At 38.7% G+C, this 19,888-nt stretch overlaps 1 protein-coding gene across 1 annotated transcript in view; it reads left to right on the forward strand.

Annotated features, from left to right (window-relative positions):
- The first annotated feature begins 1,007 nt into the window (after positions 1-1,007).
- DST (dystonin) overlaps positions 1,008-19,888 on the forward strand; it is a 54,961-nt gene continuing 36,080 nt past the window's right edge. Inside the window, exons 1-2 of the mRNA XM_010707832.3 lie at positions 1,008-1,805; positions 10,879-11,045. Of these exons, the coding sequence (XP_010706134.1) occupies positions 10,915-11,045 (131 nt within the window). The 5' untranslated portion in view covers positions 1,008-1,805; positions 10,879-10,914. The remainder of the gene's footprint in view (positions 1,806-10,878; positions 11,046-19,888) is intronic.

Genomic DNA, 19,888 nt, shown 5'->3' on the forward strand with positions numbered 1-19,888 from the left:
AAAGAAGCAGAAGCTATTTTTCCAAACTATGTTGGTGGTTACATGTGCTTTCATTTTAGTTTGTCAATTGTTTCTATCTAGCTTTCGTAAGTGTGTTGCTTATTTCTTGGCTATTATTTTTAGAGTGACGCAGGCATGTTTATAGAAAAGCAGTATGAGAGAAGAAAAAAGCTTGATTTTAAAAACATCAGAAGAGTTTAATTTGAGCATATTGAAGGCATAAAAGCTGCTTTTTTTCCAGACAGTATTCTAGACAGACTCTTTTAGCCTCACCTTTCTCTGCCAGAAGTTTTAAATCTGCTGCAGTGTTCCAGCCCTGAGTACACAGCACCACTGTTCTGAACTTGTATGATAGTCGTGAAGCAGCAGGTTATTTATAGCTGACAAACCAGTAAAAATCATATAAGCTGCTATGAAAATTCTGCGTACAACACACTGCCAAAGCAATCTCTGATCATTCATTTTAATCTTCCTTTCTATGGATCATTGGATACATGCTAAAAGCATAGGCAGTGAAAAAGTAATTTGCTAACTAAATCACTCTAGATATTTGCTGTAGTGCTTGCTTTCGGATTTGGACTGGAGCTAATAGTTTCAAAGGTTACTGCATATTTTTCTACTTTATCTTGCTTGAGTTACCGAAGGAAACAGGAAGTTTAAATGTATGCAAGATTTTTCTATTGCTCATAAGTGCTATGTCATCTCTGTGAAAGGCCATCAGCCTTCCAGCCTAATGCTGCTGCGGTGATGTTTATTTAAGAGGATTGGTGGCCAGAAATAAGCCACAGTGTCTAATCAGACACAGGCCCTGCCTGGGCACCCTGCCACAACATTTATTGCGTGTGCATTTCTCATAAGCAAAATGGCTACGTACTGAGGAGGATGGAAGGGAAGTCTGGAAGGAATTACGGTGCAAACTGCAGTTCTTAACTTTCTGAGGAGGATTTAAGTGTATGTAAATATACCGAAATGAATGAGGCTGTGTGACTGTGAGTTCCTGAAAGCCAAATGGGGAACGTCTGTGGATGCGTAAGGGCTGAAAAGGAAGAACAGTGTTTAGATCCTGCCAAAGCTCCCTTAAGTCCAGCTAAACATTCCCCTGGAAGAAAATATTTCAGAAGAAAATCAAGAAAGAAATCAGCTGACGAGAGACCAGATTCCTTACCAGCTAAAGAAAATGAAGAAAAAAGCCAATATGAAGTGGGAATTTCAGAAAACATTGAAGTTCTCCCAAAGAGTATGGAATTGGCTTGTTCCTTCCCCCAGAGCGTAACGGTGGATGGTAACACTCTGCCCAGGAGTACAGACCTGTTGGCTGATCTTGTTAAAGCAGAAGTTTTACTGAGTGAAACCAACAGTGATTCTCGCTGTCAGGACAGTTTTCCCGGTGATAAGCAAAGGCTCACCAAGTCTGCTGAAACAGAGGCACGGTTAAATGAACAAGACAAGAGGAGTTCAGAGAGGAGCTATACTTGGAAGAGGAAATATTCAGATGAATACAACACAAGAGAATTAGCATTTCAGAAGAGAGCAAGTGGTCTTTGTTATGGAAAAGCTGCTAGCTTGGATTCTGCCATCCACCTTTTAGGCAAACAGCACAAAGAAACAGGGTTAAACAAAACTTATGGCAGAGTTGTTAAAGATTCTTTAGAAAGCAATAAATCTGAAAAGTTGCATCAGTTGCTTTCTAAGAGAAAAAGTTATCCACCGCTTGAACAAAAGAGATTTTATTCTTCTGATGATGTGTTTTCCCATTTGCCAAAAGAAAAAATGCAGTCTATAGCATTCCACCAAACAGGAGCAAGGTAAGTATTTTGGCACAGTTAGTTTGCAAGTTATCTCAAAATAAATATTGGAAAGTATTTTTTCTGTGTTACAAAAATGCCTTCAATATACTGTATGCAAATTGTTAACACATGCTGTGGTGCTTCAATAGTCAGTCATAGGACAGTATGTATTATTTGATCTTTTTCATAAGTACACCTTTGTACTCCAGGAATATTGATCTATCTGTATGCTGTTTTGCTACCTGTAGTTTGATTTCTTTCCTAATTTTTTAAAAAGATTCCGATGTTAAAATTCTAGGAATTAGAGTGAATTTTAGAAAGTTGTTTTTCTTCGCATTTAATATCTGTCATCTTGTTACTCATTTTTAGTCTTGCGTCATATAGAAGGGAATATTTCTAATTCTTTTCAAAAATGGCCAATAGTAACTGAGGAATGATAGAAAGAAATAAGGAGCTTGGCATTAAAAAAGTGGATATAAATCATGTTAATAATGCTCTGCACTTTTAAAAGATCTTTCTTCCAAAACTATGTGCTCTATTAATATTAATTACTCAAAATCTATTTTCCTCTGAGGATAGGATTATTTTTGCTTTACAATAAAACCAAGGTGCAAGGTTAGTTGCAGAGTATCTGAAGGAAGACAGATTTTTGTTGTTGTTGTCAGTATTCATGCTTACCAGTTCAATCCATATTACTGATCCTACCCAACTCATCTTTAGTATGACTGAAATCTGTCAGTGCGGATCAAATGCCAGTAGAAGGATATGGTCCAAAACTAATTTCCCTTGCTATACAGGGATATCTGAGCTTTGAGTGTTCAGAGAGAATGGGTGTATGACACAGTACTCTTTCCAGCAGTAAGCTAACTACAGCTGTACTGCTTATTTATTTTTGAAACATGATACAAATTATACTTTTTCTAAGCTTAGATTTTAAGTGCAGATAATGCACTCAATTACAATACAGAGTACACGGTTGTACAAATAGCCTCCTATACACGTGGAGATCTTTGCCCTCTTAATCTTAACTGGAATTCAGGAACAGCTTAGGGATGTTCTTTGATTAGAACAAAAAGTCATTGCTGAGTAGAAAGGTATGAGACCTTGTCTGTTCAACCAAGCACGACCACTTTTTCCGGTATGATCAGAGTAATACAAGTACTGCCGCAATTGTTACTCCAGCCAGGTAAATACTCTCCTTATCACAGGAGAAAGGAGAAAAGGAGACTCCTGTTGAGCACCTACGTTAACATTAAGGTGGTGATAGTAATAAAACTCTGCCTGATTATATGAACGTGAAAACTACTAAGAGATTAGGCTAAGCACACGAGCTGCTGAAATGTCTGTTTCTCAGTTTAGTTCACTTTTTCCACTCAAGATTTTGAGGATAAATGATCTTAACATCACCTAGCTTTGACCTGAAAACAAACCAAGGAGGAAAACTAGATTTCAGGCTCGAGCTTAATTTACAAAATCATAAACGTTTTTCTTTTGCTGGCTCTTGAGAATGAAAAAATATTTGAATATTTTTATTTCAGTATAAAACAATAAAGCTGTTACTAATACAAATCCACAAGGTTCCTCATGCAGGCTGAACTGTATACAAGATTTGCAGTTACAAATCTCATTTTTTTTTACCTTTTGCTTTCATAATTACAGAGATCAGTGACACACATTCACCATGTCAGCTTATTCAATCTGTAATGTATTTTCAGCTCACACAGTGCTGAAGATGAAGCTGAAGGTTGTTGGCTTTTTATACCCAGAGGCATACACCAGAGGAAAGTGATGGCTATAGTCAGCTAATTTGCACTGTAACAGCAGTACAAGATTTTATCCTCTGAAATAGCATGGCAACCACTACTGGATTATGAATGTGTCCTTTGAGTCTCTTTCTGTGACACATTAATATTTCTTTTCTTCTTATGCATGTGACACAATTATTTTGTGATTGCATATGTTCTATTACACTGACTCTGTTTTCCCATTTGCAAAACTCAAATAACTGGAATATTATTTTCATTCTTAACTAATCTCTGAGAAAAAGTTTCCCTTAGCCTCATTTCTACAGCCCTTTTTCTTGGTTCTGGAGGTTGACTTCCATGAACAAGACGTATTCTGATACTGTTCTGGCTTAAGGCTGTCCTCGAGCAGATGGCAGCACTAAGGTCAAGAAGCTGTGACTCAAGATTGAAACAGGCTTCCTACAGCAACACTCAGTGATGTTTTAGCAAATTGCAGGTGAAGTAGAAAATCAAGTCTCTAGATTTGGCTTCTCTACAGAGGATACTGCCATTGTGTTGAAATGAGAAGTAATTTTCAATCAGTATCATCAAAAGGTAGCTACTAGCTGGTTTTACCACTAGTTTTTGATGGTTGTCAACTTATGTAGAAACCAACGACTTCTCTATAAGACAATATCAACCATTATTATTGAAGTTTAATCTGTGGTAGTTTCACTTGCGGTTTATGGATATGATTTTATTCCAGAAAAAATATGGCTAAACTAATACAGAAACAGAATTATTCATCTACTTACAACCTCAAATGTTGACCTGGCCATAAGCTCCTCAGATGACTTTTTACCGTCTACATAGTGTCTAATACAGTAAATTTATTTGCAGAATTAATAATAACCTGCAAAAATAAACAAATTAAGCTCAAACACCAAAACCAGATGTGTATTTGAACCACGTTAGAAGCAATATGCTGCACTTTTTAATGAAAAAACTTATTTGTATAACCAGCTCATTCAGTAGAATACTTCTTGCTAAGAAATCATCTGCTTATAATTTCAGGTATAATATCAAATAGTTGTAAGATAACAAGATACTTTCCAACTATGTCTGCTATCTTATAATCTTGTGTTATTTATTCATGTAGCACAGCTAGGGGAGGGAGAGTTGTAAGTTGTTCTTCAGGAATGTGATCTGCAGACCAAGTCATGAATTCTGCTTTATTAGCATTGCTTGCTTTCTCATAAAACACAAAGCAGATGCAATCCCCTTTTTTAATGCTGGTAATTGGAGAAAATTTATAATGTATTTATAACCCTAACTTGACCCAGCAGTCCAGATGAGGCCTCACCAGGCTGAGTAGAGGGGGACAATTACCTACCTCTACTGGCCAAACTCTTTCTAATGCTACCCAGGATACCACTGGCCTTCTTGACTTCAAGGGCACACTGCTGGCTCACATCCAACCTGTTGTCCACAGGAACGCCCAGGTCCTGCTCTGCAGAGCTCTTCTTCAGCAGGTCAGCCTCCAGCCTGTCCTGGAGCATGGGGTTATTCCTCCTCAGATGCAGAACACTGCACATGCCTTTGTCGAATTTCAAGAGGTTCCACTTCGCACATCTCTCTAGCCAATTGAAATCCTTCTGAATGGCAGCAAGTAGCTGTAAAATATAAGCTTTTACTCCCACTTTGAATCATCAGCAAACTTGCTGAGAGTCCCTTGCTAGTCTCTTCATCCAAATAATGATGAATAAGTTAAACAATACTGGACCCAGTACTGACCCTGGGGGACACTGCTAACTCCAGTGTTGGTGTTAGCAACTCCTCCCAATTGGCTATGCAACTCATCACACTGAGACCTGCTATTCAGACAGTTCTTAATCCACCTCATCATCCACTTTTCCGACACATGCTTCCTGAGCTATGAGGATATCGTGGAAGATAGTGTCAAAACCCTTGCTGAAGGTACACAACATTCACTGCTCTTCCCTCATCCATCCAGCCAGTTGTTCCATCGCTGAAGGCAATCTGATTGGTTAAGCATACACTTTGGATGAGGATACAGTTTGGTGTATCCATGCTGATTACTGATCCCTTTCTTATCTTCCATGTGTTTAGAGATGGCCTCCAGAAGGAGATCATAGAATCATAGAATGGTGTGGGCTGGAAAGGACCACAATGATCATCAAAGAGGGGCCACAAAGTTGGTGAGGGATCTGGAGCACAGGCCTTAAGAGGAGTGGCTGAAGGAGCTGAGATTGTTCAGTCTGGAGAAGAGGAGGCTCAGAGGAGACCTTATTGCTCTCTATAGCTACCTGAAGGGAGGCTGTAGCGAGTTGGGGGTCAGTCTCCCTGGAGGTGTTCAAGGAACATTTGGATTTTGTGTTGAGGGACATGGTTTAGTGAGTACTATTGGTGATAGGTGGATGGTTGGACTGGATGATCTTGTAGGTCTTTTCCAACCTTGGTAATTCTGTGATTCTGTGATCAAGTTTCAACCCCTCAGCTATGTGTAGGGTCACCAACCACTGGACTAGGCTGCCCTGAGCCACATCCAGCCTGGCCTTGAATGCCTCCAGGGATGGGACTTCCACAGCCTCTTTGGGCAACCTGTTCCAGTGTGTCACCACCCCTCTGAGTGAAAAACTTCCTCCTAATCTCTAACCTAAACCTCCCCTGTCTCAGCTGTATACCATTGCCCCCTATCCTATCACTATCCACTCTCGTAAACAGCTGTGGATAGCAATAAGACAAAGGGGAATGGTCCATTTCATCACCTTTCCAAGTATTTGAGATGAGGCTGACTGGCCTATAGTTTGCTGGATCCTCTTTCTTGACCTTTTTGAAGACTGGGGTGACTTTTACTTTCTTCCAGTCCTCAGGCACCTCTTCTGATAGCCATGACCTTTCAAAGATGGTTGAGAATGGCCTAGTGTTGATGTCTGCCAACTCCCTCAGCACTCATTAGTGCATCCCATCAGAGCCCATGGGCTTGTGAATGTCAGGATTGTGTGGATAATTTCTAACACAGTCCTCCTCAACCAGGGAAAGTGCCTCCTTTCTCCAGACGTTCTGCTGGATCTCCTAGGTCAGGGACTCCTGAGGACTGGCTGTGGTGGTGAAGACTGAGGCAAAGAAAGCATTCCGTATCTCTGCTTTCTCTGTATCCTCTGTCACCAGGGTTCTTGCCCTCTTCAGTAGTAGACTGAATTTTTTAACTAGTTTTTCATTCATTATTTATGTGTTTGAAGAATCCCTTCTTGTCCTTGACATCTCTAACCAGATTTAATTCCAAATGGGCCTTGGCCTTCATCATCACGTTTTTGCGTGCTCTGACAATGTCCTTGTATTCATCCCATGTGGCATGTCCCTGTTACCACTACCTATACATCTCCAGCTTATGTTTGAGCTTTGTCAGGAGTTCCTTTTTCATCCATATGCTCATTTAAAAGTCATTAGTTCTTTTCCCATTCCCAACGCAGTTGATTTATTACTGTTTTAAAACAGTATTTTGCATATTTGAAGGCTGTTGTCACATTTCCAATAAGTTTTCCCAGCTTCAGACTAAATACAGACAATTTTTCAGTCTTTCTGAGAAGTCGTGCATTTGTAGGTCTTTGTCTTTTTTGTTTTTCTCTTCTGGAATTCTCCAACTCTTCCAGAAATTTTAAAGGGTGTTGTCCAAAGCTGGTCACACAGCCCCTTTGAGATTTAAAAGAGCTGAATAGGAGCTTTTTACGTTTATGGCCAAATGGAAATTCACAAAGTCCAACAGTAACGTCAAGGGAGATGAGTTCTTGTGATCACATGCAAGTTCAAATTCCATTCGTATAACTCTACTTCCCTCAGCATGCTGTCAAACAATTTTATTTAAACACAACACATAACTAACTAGCTACTTAAATGGAAAATAAATACTTCTTTTTTGTTCAATAGTTAGGAATGGTTCTGTTAAAATAAGCATTTCAAAATGTTGATAATTAATGTGTTTTTTATTTTTTTCAGAAATTTCTCTTTTTGAGCTAGCAAACATCAGAATACATTTCATTTATAATACATCATAAATCTGCATTTTGTACATCTGTATCCCATTCTCTACTTTTGTATATTTAAGTCAATTATATCCAGTTTAGACTTGCTTCAAAGCATTTGGCATAGGATGGAATTAGAGGAAGACTCTTTATGGTGTATACTAGTTTGTTCTTTGGTTTCAGAATGACATTATTGAGATCAGCAACTTCTGAGCTTGAGGTTCTTTGATGTATTGATTTTGTATACTGAATTATGTGGAGTGTATATATAGACAGAGCTATAAGCACTAGTTCTCTCAGTAAGAAACATGAAATAGAGTATTCTGTGCCATTTGAGAGTGATCTCGAGATGCTAGAGCTGGCTACAGAATTAGCTCTGTCATTTTTTCTTGTATAGCTTGTAATTTGAAGGCTTTATGATATAATTTGAAGAGTAAACAACTGCTCAAGCTGGTGTGAACACAACAATTTGTTCTGTGCTCAAGGAATGAATGTGCTCCACTAAAGGGTTACAGTGGGGTTGGTTTGAAGGTCTGTGGGGTATCCAGATGAAATGTTTGCACAGAGTAATTTGTTTTGAAGAATAAATTTCAACAGTAAAAGATTTGTTTGTCCCTACCTCTTTTTAGTTCTAGTATTCCTAAGAAAATGATATTATAGATACCAAAGTTAATGCATGGTTAGTAGTATGTATAATGACATTTTTTAATAAGATGTACTGTTTCTCTGGCATCTTATTTTCTGGAGGTAGTATTTTACTTGTTAAGTACTTCCAAGTTAATAGGATGTCCTGCAAATTGCAGCTCATATTTGTAAGTATAAGAAAATACAGCTCTTTGACTCGCCATTTCTCTCTTTTGTATTTTTATGTTTTTTAAATGTGAATCCACTGTTTATGATGAAGTCTGAAATCTTAGCCTCAGATTCTGAAGTACCTTAATTAAGGGGCAGGAATGCTCAAGTTGTTACAAATCTCATGCTTACATTGGTATTCCTCAACCTGTATTTAAAGGGGCTACCTTTGTGAATAGAAAACAACTTCAGTTTCTGAAGCCAGTCTAGTCTGTTCCTTTTTCTTCAGCTGACCAGCTAGGCTGTGAAGTGGGGCTCAGAGAATTTTTTGATCAAAACCCTGTTCATCTTAGGACAAACTAAATACCTGTTTTAGCCATCCAGAACTTGCACTGAAAAGTTGCTTAGTGGTCAGTTTCAGAACTGTTTTCCTTGTGTTTGTGTCCATAGTTACAAATGTTGTTTGCATGTAACATCAGATACAAATATGACATTCAGAAATTGCCTTAATTTCAAAATCCATTTTGCTGGAAGAATCTAGTATGCGCTCAAATATGCTGTGTTTGCACTCTCTGCAGTTTGAAATGCACGCAGCCAACACAGTCCAATTAACCGTGAAGGCTGAAGGTTTGAACCTAGCTCTAAGGAATGGCCGTTAGCAAATTATATTGTTTGGTTGCTTATGTTAAAATATATTAAAAATGTGACACTTAAGGATTACACACAGAGCACTTTCTCAAAATTACAGGAAAAATAGTGGTGTTTTTTAAAAAAAAAAATGTTTTTTTTTTAAACTGGACATCTGGCACTTCCAGATGATGTCATCTTATTCAGAAGCGTTGGCCGGATAAGTAGTAAATGGTTGACTTAATTTATACTGTAGTCTGGTTGTTCTGTCATGAATAGAAACTAAAGCTACTGAAAAAATATTTAGTTTGCTTTCTTGCTTTGAAATACCAAAGAATAAAGGTAACCAATAGAAAGGAGGCTTTATGTTTTTCAGACAAATTTCATAGATTTTTACAAGAAAATTTTGAGAGACCTTAAAGTGATCTTTTGCCACCTTGGATTCCCTGTTTTTTTCATATGTAAAACTCATACATCCTATATTTCTTTGTGTAAATATTTTGTGCAGGACTTGTACACCTAGATATTTCTAAACAATTAGAAATAGCTACAGGTGTTTCTTTTCAGTGTTTTAAACCAAAAAAGTTTTTTTTCCTGTGATTTTTTCTTTAAAATGTTCGATGTAGGCATTAGGAAGCAAAAATGCTATTGGTTGTTTGGAGGTTATTGATGGGCTAGTCTAATAGTTCAGTGGCTTTGCTTTCCAGCAGCAGTATCCTTCCTTCACCTATAGCTATACCTATAGCCTATGGTATTTGATAATTATCTGAAAAACAGGTTTCACAACTTGTAATTTTATGTCTGCTTGGATAGAAAATAATTGAATTTGATCCCTGCTTTAAACTTATTTACAATTTGCTAGATGGCTGTAAATGCCCATCACTTCCTGTAATTATGAAAATTGGTTGAAGTTCGGTGGTTCCATTGGCTTGATACACTCTTCCTTTTGTCCCCCGCTTCCCAGTGCTTCCCCCCACCTCCAGTTAGGAGTTAACAGAGTAGCACTAGGAATAAAGCTGCATCTCTTTGTTCCTGACTGTGTTTTGTGTGGTTTTAATGAGAGAAAGAAGGCACAATTTCCAGCCTGGTCTGTCTGAATTCCCCCAGGAAGGCATCAGACAGAAGATAATGTCTGAATTCAGAAATTACAAGGCCAGGAGACGTTATGACCATCCACTAGAAAGCAGTATTTGTATGCAAAATTGCCAGTGTTTGCCATCTTTCTTGCTTTGTCTGACACAAAGAGGATAATAGAAGAGAATACAAAATAAAATGGTCCAAATCTGGGATAGAATTTTCAATTATGATCTTTCAGCTTTCAATTATTCCTATAATGCTTCATAGAAAATGTTTTCCTAAAATCATTCTCATCATTTTTCACTAAAAATGACTGTTTCATCAATGAATTCTGGAAAAGTATAACCTGTTTTAAGAGAGGAACTAACTAAATAAATACTAAATGAAGTTTAATACAAATATGGATATTATATAGATGGAATATCTGCCTGTAACACATTTTATTTTATATTTAGTTATATAATACATACGTAAAGTAGGTATGACAAATAAAAGTTTATTAATATTCAAATTAGCATAATTAAAATTAAAATTAATCAGCATAAACATATTTAAATATTTCTCATTACGTAAGGGTGCTATATTGTTCCCAGAAACTGAGGTTGAGAATTGGCTGAAGCAAACCGTACTATAAATTTTATGTTTCATACTGAAGACAGGAGTTTGTAGAGATACAACATGAAATAATTTGGTGTGTGAATAATCATTCATATATGCAGATGCTAAAGAAGGAAAAACCTTTGCTACTGAACGGTGTTTTTCTGCAACATTTTATATGCTTTTTAGTGTTATATATATGTTGTAATACTTATATTTATTGTATTTTAGATATCTGATATCCATGTTACTGGAGAGTCAGAGGACATGTCTGCTAAAGAGAGATTGCTCCTGTGGTCACAGCAGACAACTGAGGGTTATGCTGGAATCCGTTGTGAAAATTTCACTACCTGCTGGCGTGATGGAAGATTATTTAATGCCATCATTCATAAATACAGGTAAGTACTCTGTTCTCTTGAGAAATATCAATTATGGCATTGTAATCTATGTGGAGAGACTCTGTGGTTACCTTGCATATAAATAGCACTGCAGCTGTGGAGATGATACTAGCTCTTCCTGGGCGGTCCTTTGCTTCTTGGAGACATAAGATGCCTTATTAGCCCTTTTGCGTCCCTCATTCCTCAGAGGAGAGACCCCATGAAACCTGCGCATCCTTCAAGGGTCACCTCCAAGCTGTTGAGAAGAGTGTACTAGAGGTTCTAGTTCCCTGTCTTCTTCACGTTCCCTTTGGTCATACATCAGTGTACATGCACGGTCAAGTCAGCGCTAAACAGTGCTCTCTACATCTGTAGTCCAAATCTGCACTGCTGGTTAAGTCTCTCAACTACTGCATAACCTGAGATATGCCTTAATTCCCCGTATTCTTCGCTGTTTGACTTCACTGATTCTCTGGAACTGAGAACTTCTGCAGTTTCTCTGCTTGGAGCTGAGATGTACTCTGTGCCTTCTGGAAAACAACAGGGCATTCTCATGGAAAATGAGACCAGTTGGCCTGAGCACTCCCAGTATTAGGAGGGCACTGTTCTTGCTCTCTCTCTCTATGTTTTTGTGACCACACTGTTTAGCATTGATAAAACCATTGATGGCTTCAGGATACACTAGGTTTACTTACTTAAAATCCACTTGAAGATGTCTACTGATGAGATCTAGTTTAATTCTAGATTCTAATTAAGAACAGGGGCCTCTTGATAAAATTGACTTTGGCATCAAAGTTCAGCAGAAGAACAAGATTTAAGATCAGCGCTTTGCTAAACCTTGCCTATTGTTTGAGGTCTCTCTGTATTTCTTTGCTCCTATCTTGAACATCGAGGTTTGTAGGTTTGTTTTTTATAGAACTACTATAGAGAGGAGAACTATAGAACTGCTATAGTGAGGAGAGTCTTTTTGCCATTAGGCTAATTAGTGTGAACTGACTTGTCTCTCACTTACAAGGCTTGCAAATTCTAGATTATATTACAGCATGAGTGAAGAGTTTGTGTGGTATTCTCTGAGGTATATCATGAGGAAGTTTGAAGGTATGTGATTTTCTTGGTATAATACTGAGGGAGAGTCCAAAATAAGGCACATCAAATTTGTCCCTTTCTATGCAGATCATCTGTTTTTTTGGGATTTCCTCTTGTGAGACCACTTGTCTCATCACAGAAAGAAACCTAGGAAGAAGCAGCATGCATGAGTATGGGGACTAGAACAGTGAAGTGAAATGGGAGACAAATGAGGCAGGCAGATACGTTCAGCTCCCCAAGCACTGCATAGAAAGGCTGTAAGCATGAAAAGTGCTCTGACTCCCAGAGAAGATAGGTGTGACAGTTCGTAACTTCAAGGCAACATGAAGTTGTATTTGAATCAATGAATTGTTTTTCTGATTAATGCTTCTGTACTGGGTAGCCAGTGAGGGAGGAGTGCATGCCAACAAGAAAGTCTTCTTTTAGTAAGGTTGGCAAGGCAAAGGGAAATAACTGGCAAAGGACTGGGCTGTTTTTGTTGATTGTTTTTTTTTTGTTGTTTTGTTTTGTTTGTTTTTTTACTTCAGAACAGAACAGCTGAAGAAATTAACATAGCACAGATGAGAATTTGAAAAAAAATAAACTGTTTGAAAGATACAAAGGGAGCAGGAGAAAAAAAAGAAAAGAGCATACAAGATGGAATAATACAAAATATTTCTTAGATCTTTTTCAGAGGCTTGTGCCAGGGCTTCTTCTGGTGAACAGCATGGTCCTTACATCTTAGCAACTTGTAGTTGTACAGATCAGTTAAAAACTAGAATTCTGTCCTCTGGCTGTGCAATGTTAATGTTTTGGGGTATTACTAACTACCTGCAGTTGCTCTGTTGGAGTGCTGTTTTTGGCAGCGTTCTGACAGTTTCATTCATGGCTTTTTGGCTAGGAAAAACAGGCACCTATGACATGAGTGCGTTGCATAAAGCAGATAATTCAGTGGCTGAGGTTCAGTGTCTCCTGAGTAAGTGCAGAGTTCCCCTTTTATGTGCTTCTATGCCTGTTTCCATTTAGCTCATCCTGTTCCTGTAAACATATATGTTTAAAGTCTTTATCTGATGTTTTTTTGCTTTGAGAGGTCATAGTTCTTGAGCTCCGTCACCTCTCTGATGAAATCAATGAAATTCTTCCACTGATTTCATTGAGCTTCTATGTTTTTTTTCCTTTTCAGTTTTGTATCATTTAAATAGAGATAATAATTTCCAGCTATTGCTCACAAGATTGGAACGGTCTTTCCAAACAGTTGCCTGATATTTTTAACTGCAGTGTTTTATTCCAGAGAACAAAAATAAACTTAGCTTATGCTCATATTGGTAAGTAGGTTAAATACTAACAGAATGCACATATTTCTGACTGTGGCTCTCCATATGCTCAGTTTGTCTATTTTAGTAGCTCTCAGACTCCATTTTGCAGAGTAGAGGTGTTCTGAGAAGTTAGGCTGTATGTCTGCAAATGCTGCTGGCTGGCATGCTCCAGGGCAGAGAAGCTCCAGACACCAGCATGTGCAGTTGGAAAGCAGTCTGGCAGAAAATGACCCAGGAGTCCTGGTGGACACCAACTTGAATGTGAGCCAGCCACAGGCCTTGCTGCGATGAAAGGCTAATGGTATCCTGGTCTGCTTTAGGCAGCATTGCCAGCAAGTCAAGGGGGGTGATTTCTCCCCTCTAAACAGTACTGGTGAGGCCACGGAGCTGGGCTTCCCTGTACAAGAGAGACATGGGCATACTTGAGAGAGATGTATGAAGGATCACGAAAGTGATGAAAAACTGGAGCAACTCTCCTATGAGGAAAGTATAAGAGATCTGGGACTGTTCAGCTTAGAAGAGGTTCAGGGGGCCTCTTATCGATGTCTACAAATAGCTGAAGGGAGGGTGTAGAGGACAGAGCTAGGCTCTTTTCAGTAGTGCCGAGTGACAAGCGGCAATAGGCACAATCTGAAACAAGAGGTGCTGTCTGCCCATCAGGAAACACTTCTGTGCTGTGGGATGGCTGAGCACTGGCACAGGTTGCCTAGAGTCTGTAGAGTCTCCTCCTTGGAGATGTCCAAAAGCTGGACTTTGTTCTGGGTAACCTGCTTGGGCACAGGAGGTTTGGACAGGATGACCTTTTGAGCTCCCTTCTATCTATCTGTGCTGTGATTTTTTGGCCCAGACAGTGGTGTGGATGTGGTGTGGCCACCTCAGAGCATGCCTGTGGGTGTGGAGTGCTCCTGAGGAGCACGTGTGCCAGTCACAGTGCAACGTGGCAACTTCTCCTGTGCCAGGTATGCTGTGCTCATCAGAGATGCCTTTGCTTTATGAAAATACCGCACAGCTGCCCCACCCTGGGCCAGGAGGAATGCCAGCTTACAGCAAGAACTAAATGAATAAACAGGGATGGGGCTCCTCAGCAGGAATACTGCTGCCAGCCAGTCACAGGAGTCACAGAATCACTGAATCACCAAAGTTGGAAAAGACCTCCAAGATAATCCAGTACAACTATCCATCTACCATCAATATTTCCCCACTAAACCATGCCCCCAGTGCCACATCCAAACATATTTTTGAACACAAAGTTGTGCTCACAGCCTTTACACCATGGCTGATGGGTCTTTCCTGGATATGCTGTTCGGAGTGTGAACTATATGGGTCCAGTATGATCCTGCAAGTGGCTAGGAGATGTCACTGTCTAGTTCTAGACAACAGGGTATTGGAATAGCAGATTATAATTATAAATGAATGTATGCATGAGTTTCCAGTGAGTTTGCAATCTTCTTTAAATAATAGGAGAATAATGATATGAATGACAGAAATGAGGTGAAAAATGTTTTTATGTGAGATATTTGGCCTGTAATGTAACTAATATTTTTTCTCAGTAAAATGTGATTTGTGTAAGAAGGTTGCTCGTGTTTTCAGAAAGTTCCAGTTGTGCTTATAGGGAAGATGGAAGACTGCTCTTCTGAACTTCCGAAGAGTATGTAAAACGTAAAACCTCACTTTTAAAACATTCTGTAAGTGATTACAGAACGTTTATGTTACATTTGGATTTTGTGTTGAGGGACATGGTTTAGTGAGTACTAGTGGTGATAGGTGATAGTTGGACTGGGTGATCTTGGAGGTCTTATCCAATCTTGGTGATTCTGTGATTAAATGCCTGGGAAATTAATTGGGCTCCATGCGAGCTTCAAGAACGGGCTCTGAGAGCTCTGCTACAGGCCCTCAATTTTGCTTTTCATAGTTATTCCGTGTGAATATTTGTTTTTACACAGACATAACAAATATAATTATCAACCTAAAAAGTCAGTTTTATTACTAGACTTTATGATGCTTGTTAATTACACACTTTTATTTAAATATATCAGTTTTCAGACTTTTATTGAACTCCACATCTTTCTTTGAATGTGAGATCAAGTCCATTATGAAAGGTTACACATAAGCCCAGCATTTTCAAGAAAATTGTTCGTCTCATCTATTGAGTAACTAACCTCTTACAGCTTAATTTTTCATTTAAGACATGTTATTTGCTTCAGTGTGTTGTGTTGGAAGAAATGTGACTTCAGGCAGTTTAAAAAGTACGTGTTATTTCTTTCATGACATCATATCATACATAGCAAAAACCTGTAAGCCAGACTTCAAAGTTGGAGACTGACTTTAATCAGCACATAATGCCCAGATTTTCCCAGAGATATTGCCATATGTGTGCCTGGGTCTTAGTCTTGCATCTTTAGATAGTAGACTGTGCTTTAGGTAAATGTGCTTGATTTGTGTTTCCATTTTCTTATGCGTGTGCTTTTCTCCCAGGAAGAAGAAATGCTCATTTTGTAGAACTGTGTCCTGTTGTTAAAATGTATAGAAACAGTTGACATCTACAGATAATGAATGCTACTGCTATTTCATTAAGAGTTGTATACCGGATTGGAGCTAATAATCTTAATTACAGATCTACATTACACTTCAGAGACACATTTGTTTTAAAATAAAGGACTTTCTAATGAAAAATTACCAAGAGTGACATCAAAATAACAAGCTGCTTGTTCTTTTTTTTTTTTTAACCTCAAACATTCTTGAGCCATTGGTGCAGAAGAAATGCAGACAATTTCTGTTAAAAAGTCTCTGAAAGTAAAATAACAAACAGCAAAAGTAATAGCAGAATTATATAAGTCATATGCTTTCATGGCACCTATGTATACTTTGTTAACAGTGGTGGCTACCAGCACTCAGAAAACACACCCAATCATACTATCCATAATAATTTCAGTGACAATGTAGTACAGAGGTAGTAAGAGAAGATTTAACATCAGACACACACGGTATTTGAAAAGATGTGTACACTCCTTTCTATAGTTTGTTTTTACATTTTTAAATACTAGTCTCAGGTATTGAGTTTGTTTCAGTGGATTCAGGCCGTTCAGTCTGACTTTGTGTGACGTGGAGCTGCATGGCTTGTGGCGACATATTGCATGTGAGGATACACATTGACACAGCCAGGGTCATGCTGCAGGAATGACCAGCAATTAAAGAGTCCTTGGGGGCCTTGGGCCCTTGATCCAGTCTTCTTTATGCTGTGAGCGCAGATCTGTCCGGTTATGTCTGCACTTCCACTCTTAGATGAGTTTCAACAACCATACAAAACAAAGAGGCAATGTTTAGGAAAAAAGGTGTGAATAAACTAAATTCTTAAAACTAGGGCTGGCAGCAATTTGATAAACAAATTGGACAGTAGTACGCATGTGAGGGGCTTGAGACAATAAAATAAGTGAGGTTATTTCATATAATTCTATACAAAAGCTTGCTGAGACCATGTGAATACTGCAGTGTACAAATTTGAGCACTACATAACAAGAAAGCAAAATATCAGAAATGTTCCAAGAGAAGAAAGTGATAATAAATAGTTCAAAGAGATGCATTTTGAGCAGAAGTTAAAATAACAGTGTCTGTGTTAGAAGAAAAACGTGCATGGGGCCAGATAACATGCATCCCAGATCCTGAAGGAAGTGGTCAGTGTGGTTGCTAAGCCACTCTCTAAAATGTTGCAACTATCAAGTGAAGTTCCTTGTGACCGAAAAAGGGAAATGTTCCTCCCATTTGTAAGAAAAGGAGAAGGGAGGACTCGGGAACTACAGGCTTGTGAGCTTCATGTCTGTGCCTGGGAAGATCATGATGCAAATCCTCCTGGAAGCTGTGTTAAGGCACATGCAAGATGAGGAGGTGATCTGAGACAGCCAGCATGACATCACCAAGGGCAGATTTTGTTTACCAGTATGGTGGCCTTCTATGATGGAGTAGTAGCATCAATAGACTAAGGGAGAGTTACTGATGCTGTCTATCTGGACTTCTGTAAGGCCTTTGACATGATCCCACACAACATCCTTATCTCTAAATTGAAGAGAGAGGGATTTGAGAGGACACCATGCAGTGGATAAGCAATTAGCAGGAAGACTTCAAGACGGAGGGTTGTGGTCAATATATCTGTGTCTAGGTGGAGGCCAGTGAGGAGTGGTGTCCCTCAGGGGTCCATCTTACGATGAGTGCTGGAGCACCTTTCTTGTGAAGGCAGACTGAGGGAGTTGGTATTGTTCACCCTGGAGAAGAGAAGGCTCTGGGGAGACCTGATTACTGCCTTCTAGTACTTAAAGGGAGCTTTTAAACAGGAGGTAGACTGACCTTTTACGTGGTCTGATAGTAATAGGACAAAGGGGAATGTCTTTAAATTAGAAAAGGAGAGATTTAGATTAGATATTAGGGAGACATTCATTACTATTTCAGCCTTACGCAGGACAGCATGACATATACATATAGCTGAGTGAATGCTGAGCTCCTGGATGGCAGTGTTTATGGGATCCCTTTGATGTTAAAACATGTTGCAGGCGATCAGGTACAGACATGAATACATTCCTTAAGGGGAGGGACAGGGCTACCTCAATTTACAGTAACATGTTGAGCCCTGTGGGGAATGAATGAATGCAAAAGAAAACCTTAAAATGCTAGGGGATATGTTTTAAATAAAGAGATGAGTTGCATCTGCTAGTTTTGGCTTGCTGTTTTGTAACTTGTAATTTATTATTACCCAGCCTTAACAAAAAGAAAATGTCAGTTTGGTTGTGTTCTCCACTCTATCGTTGCTCAGAAATGTGTATGTTACTGTTTTCAAGGGTTTTTGTTGTGTAAAAGAAACTAATTTGCCATTAAGATGTAGCAATTTGGGAAAATATAAACAGTGTTTAGGATAATTAAAAATACTGACAAACAGACATTTGTGTAATGTGGTTTGCCTGAGTATGCAAATAGCTTTTGATTTTCGAAATATCGAGTAACCTCAGCTACAGTGTAGTTGGAGGCACTCTGAAAAATTGTGATGTCTCTTGGTACAGGCTGTATTAAAATAGTACTGGAAGCTGGCTTACAATTTTAATGTCTTGTGATGTTTTGTTTAGCCTTTGTGGGTTCCAGATGAGAAGCTTCCAGACATTTGAAATGGTTATTTTCAGATCTGGACTTAAAATGATCCTTCTATATGTTGTGCTGGATCCTACTGCAAAGTAGCAGCTGAATGAAAGATAACAGTTTTCTTTTTTTGCAGTAACTGATAAGAAAAAAGGTCATACTGGGATGAAATCAGAGCTTTTATTTTGGCAAAATGGAAGTAAACTAGGGAAAAAAAAAAAAAGCTTTGGATTGAAAGGCTAGCTTTTCACACAAGTTTCACATGTCTTTTGCTCTTAGATCATCAGTAAAGACCAGAACACCTTAGGGTGTCAGAAACCTTTGTCCAAAAGTGCCTGGTGTCTGAGCATTGATGGGGTGGTATGTAATTAGGTAGATAAATAAGATAAACAGGGAGAAGTCTTGGTCTTCTGGCAATGCATTTGACACATCTGTGATACGTGAAGGAACGCTTGCTTCCAAGGCAGGGTGGCACAAGGATCCTTTGGGAAATCTGGTTTTGATCTTCTTGTGTTACCCCCCCTCCCTCCCCTCTTCCCTGTTGACAACGTTAATCCCACTGGCAAGCTAGGGCATTCCAGTAGTGACTGCCTGGACTTGGAAGGAGTTTTCTCACCGAGCAGAGCAGAAAAATCATTTAGTTAGATTTCTTCATTGACTTTTTGATATTCAGACACTCCAAGGAAAAGCATGTGATTTATGGTTATTTCTGCAGATCACAAAGTGTGGGTTGAGGTTAACGAATATGAGCCTTTTCCTATTTAAATTTAATCATAGGGAAAAGATTTGGCAAACTTGTATAGCATTACTATTTCTAAAATGATATTATCTCATATTACAAAGAGAATGTAAAATCTGATTTTAAAGCTAGTGAAAGGATGGAATGAGATCCCTTCTGGTTTCATTCATGCAAATAGCAAGGTTGAAAGCCTTGTCACAAACCTCCTGCCAAGTTGTGATTAGGTTCTGTTAGCTTTTTGCTAAAGCTGAATTTCACAATTAACTAGTAGGACTTGGATCTTACAATGTTTCATTTGTGTCTTTATCTAAATCAGTTTATATGACAAGTTACAGGTAAGGTTTTGCTGTGCTAACAAAGGTGGGGCACGAGGATTCAATCTGGCTTTTAATACTCACGCAGAATAGAAGGAATAATCTGATTAGCCGTACATATGGTTAGAGGCTAAATAAATAAGTAAGGAAAAATACCCCTCAAATACCCTTAATTCTAGTGCAGCTAAAACATTATTTTTCTATTGGAAATCTTTATAGCGCATAGTGAGATGTCTGAGGAATACTCCAGAAATGTACCTGTAGCATGCCCTTGTCACAGTACTTGCAGGTCATGTCAATAGAAATATATTA

This window comes from Meleagris gallopavo, chromosome 2, assembly GCF_000146605.3.
Source record: "Meleagris gallopavo isolate NT-WF06-2002-E0010 breed Aviagen turkey brand Nicholas breeding stock chromosome 2, Turkey_5.1, whole genome shotgun sequence".
Classification (NCBI taxonomy): domain Eukaryota; kingdom Metazoa; phylum Chordata; class Aves; order Galliformes; family Phasianidae; genus Meleagris; species Meleagris gallopavo.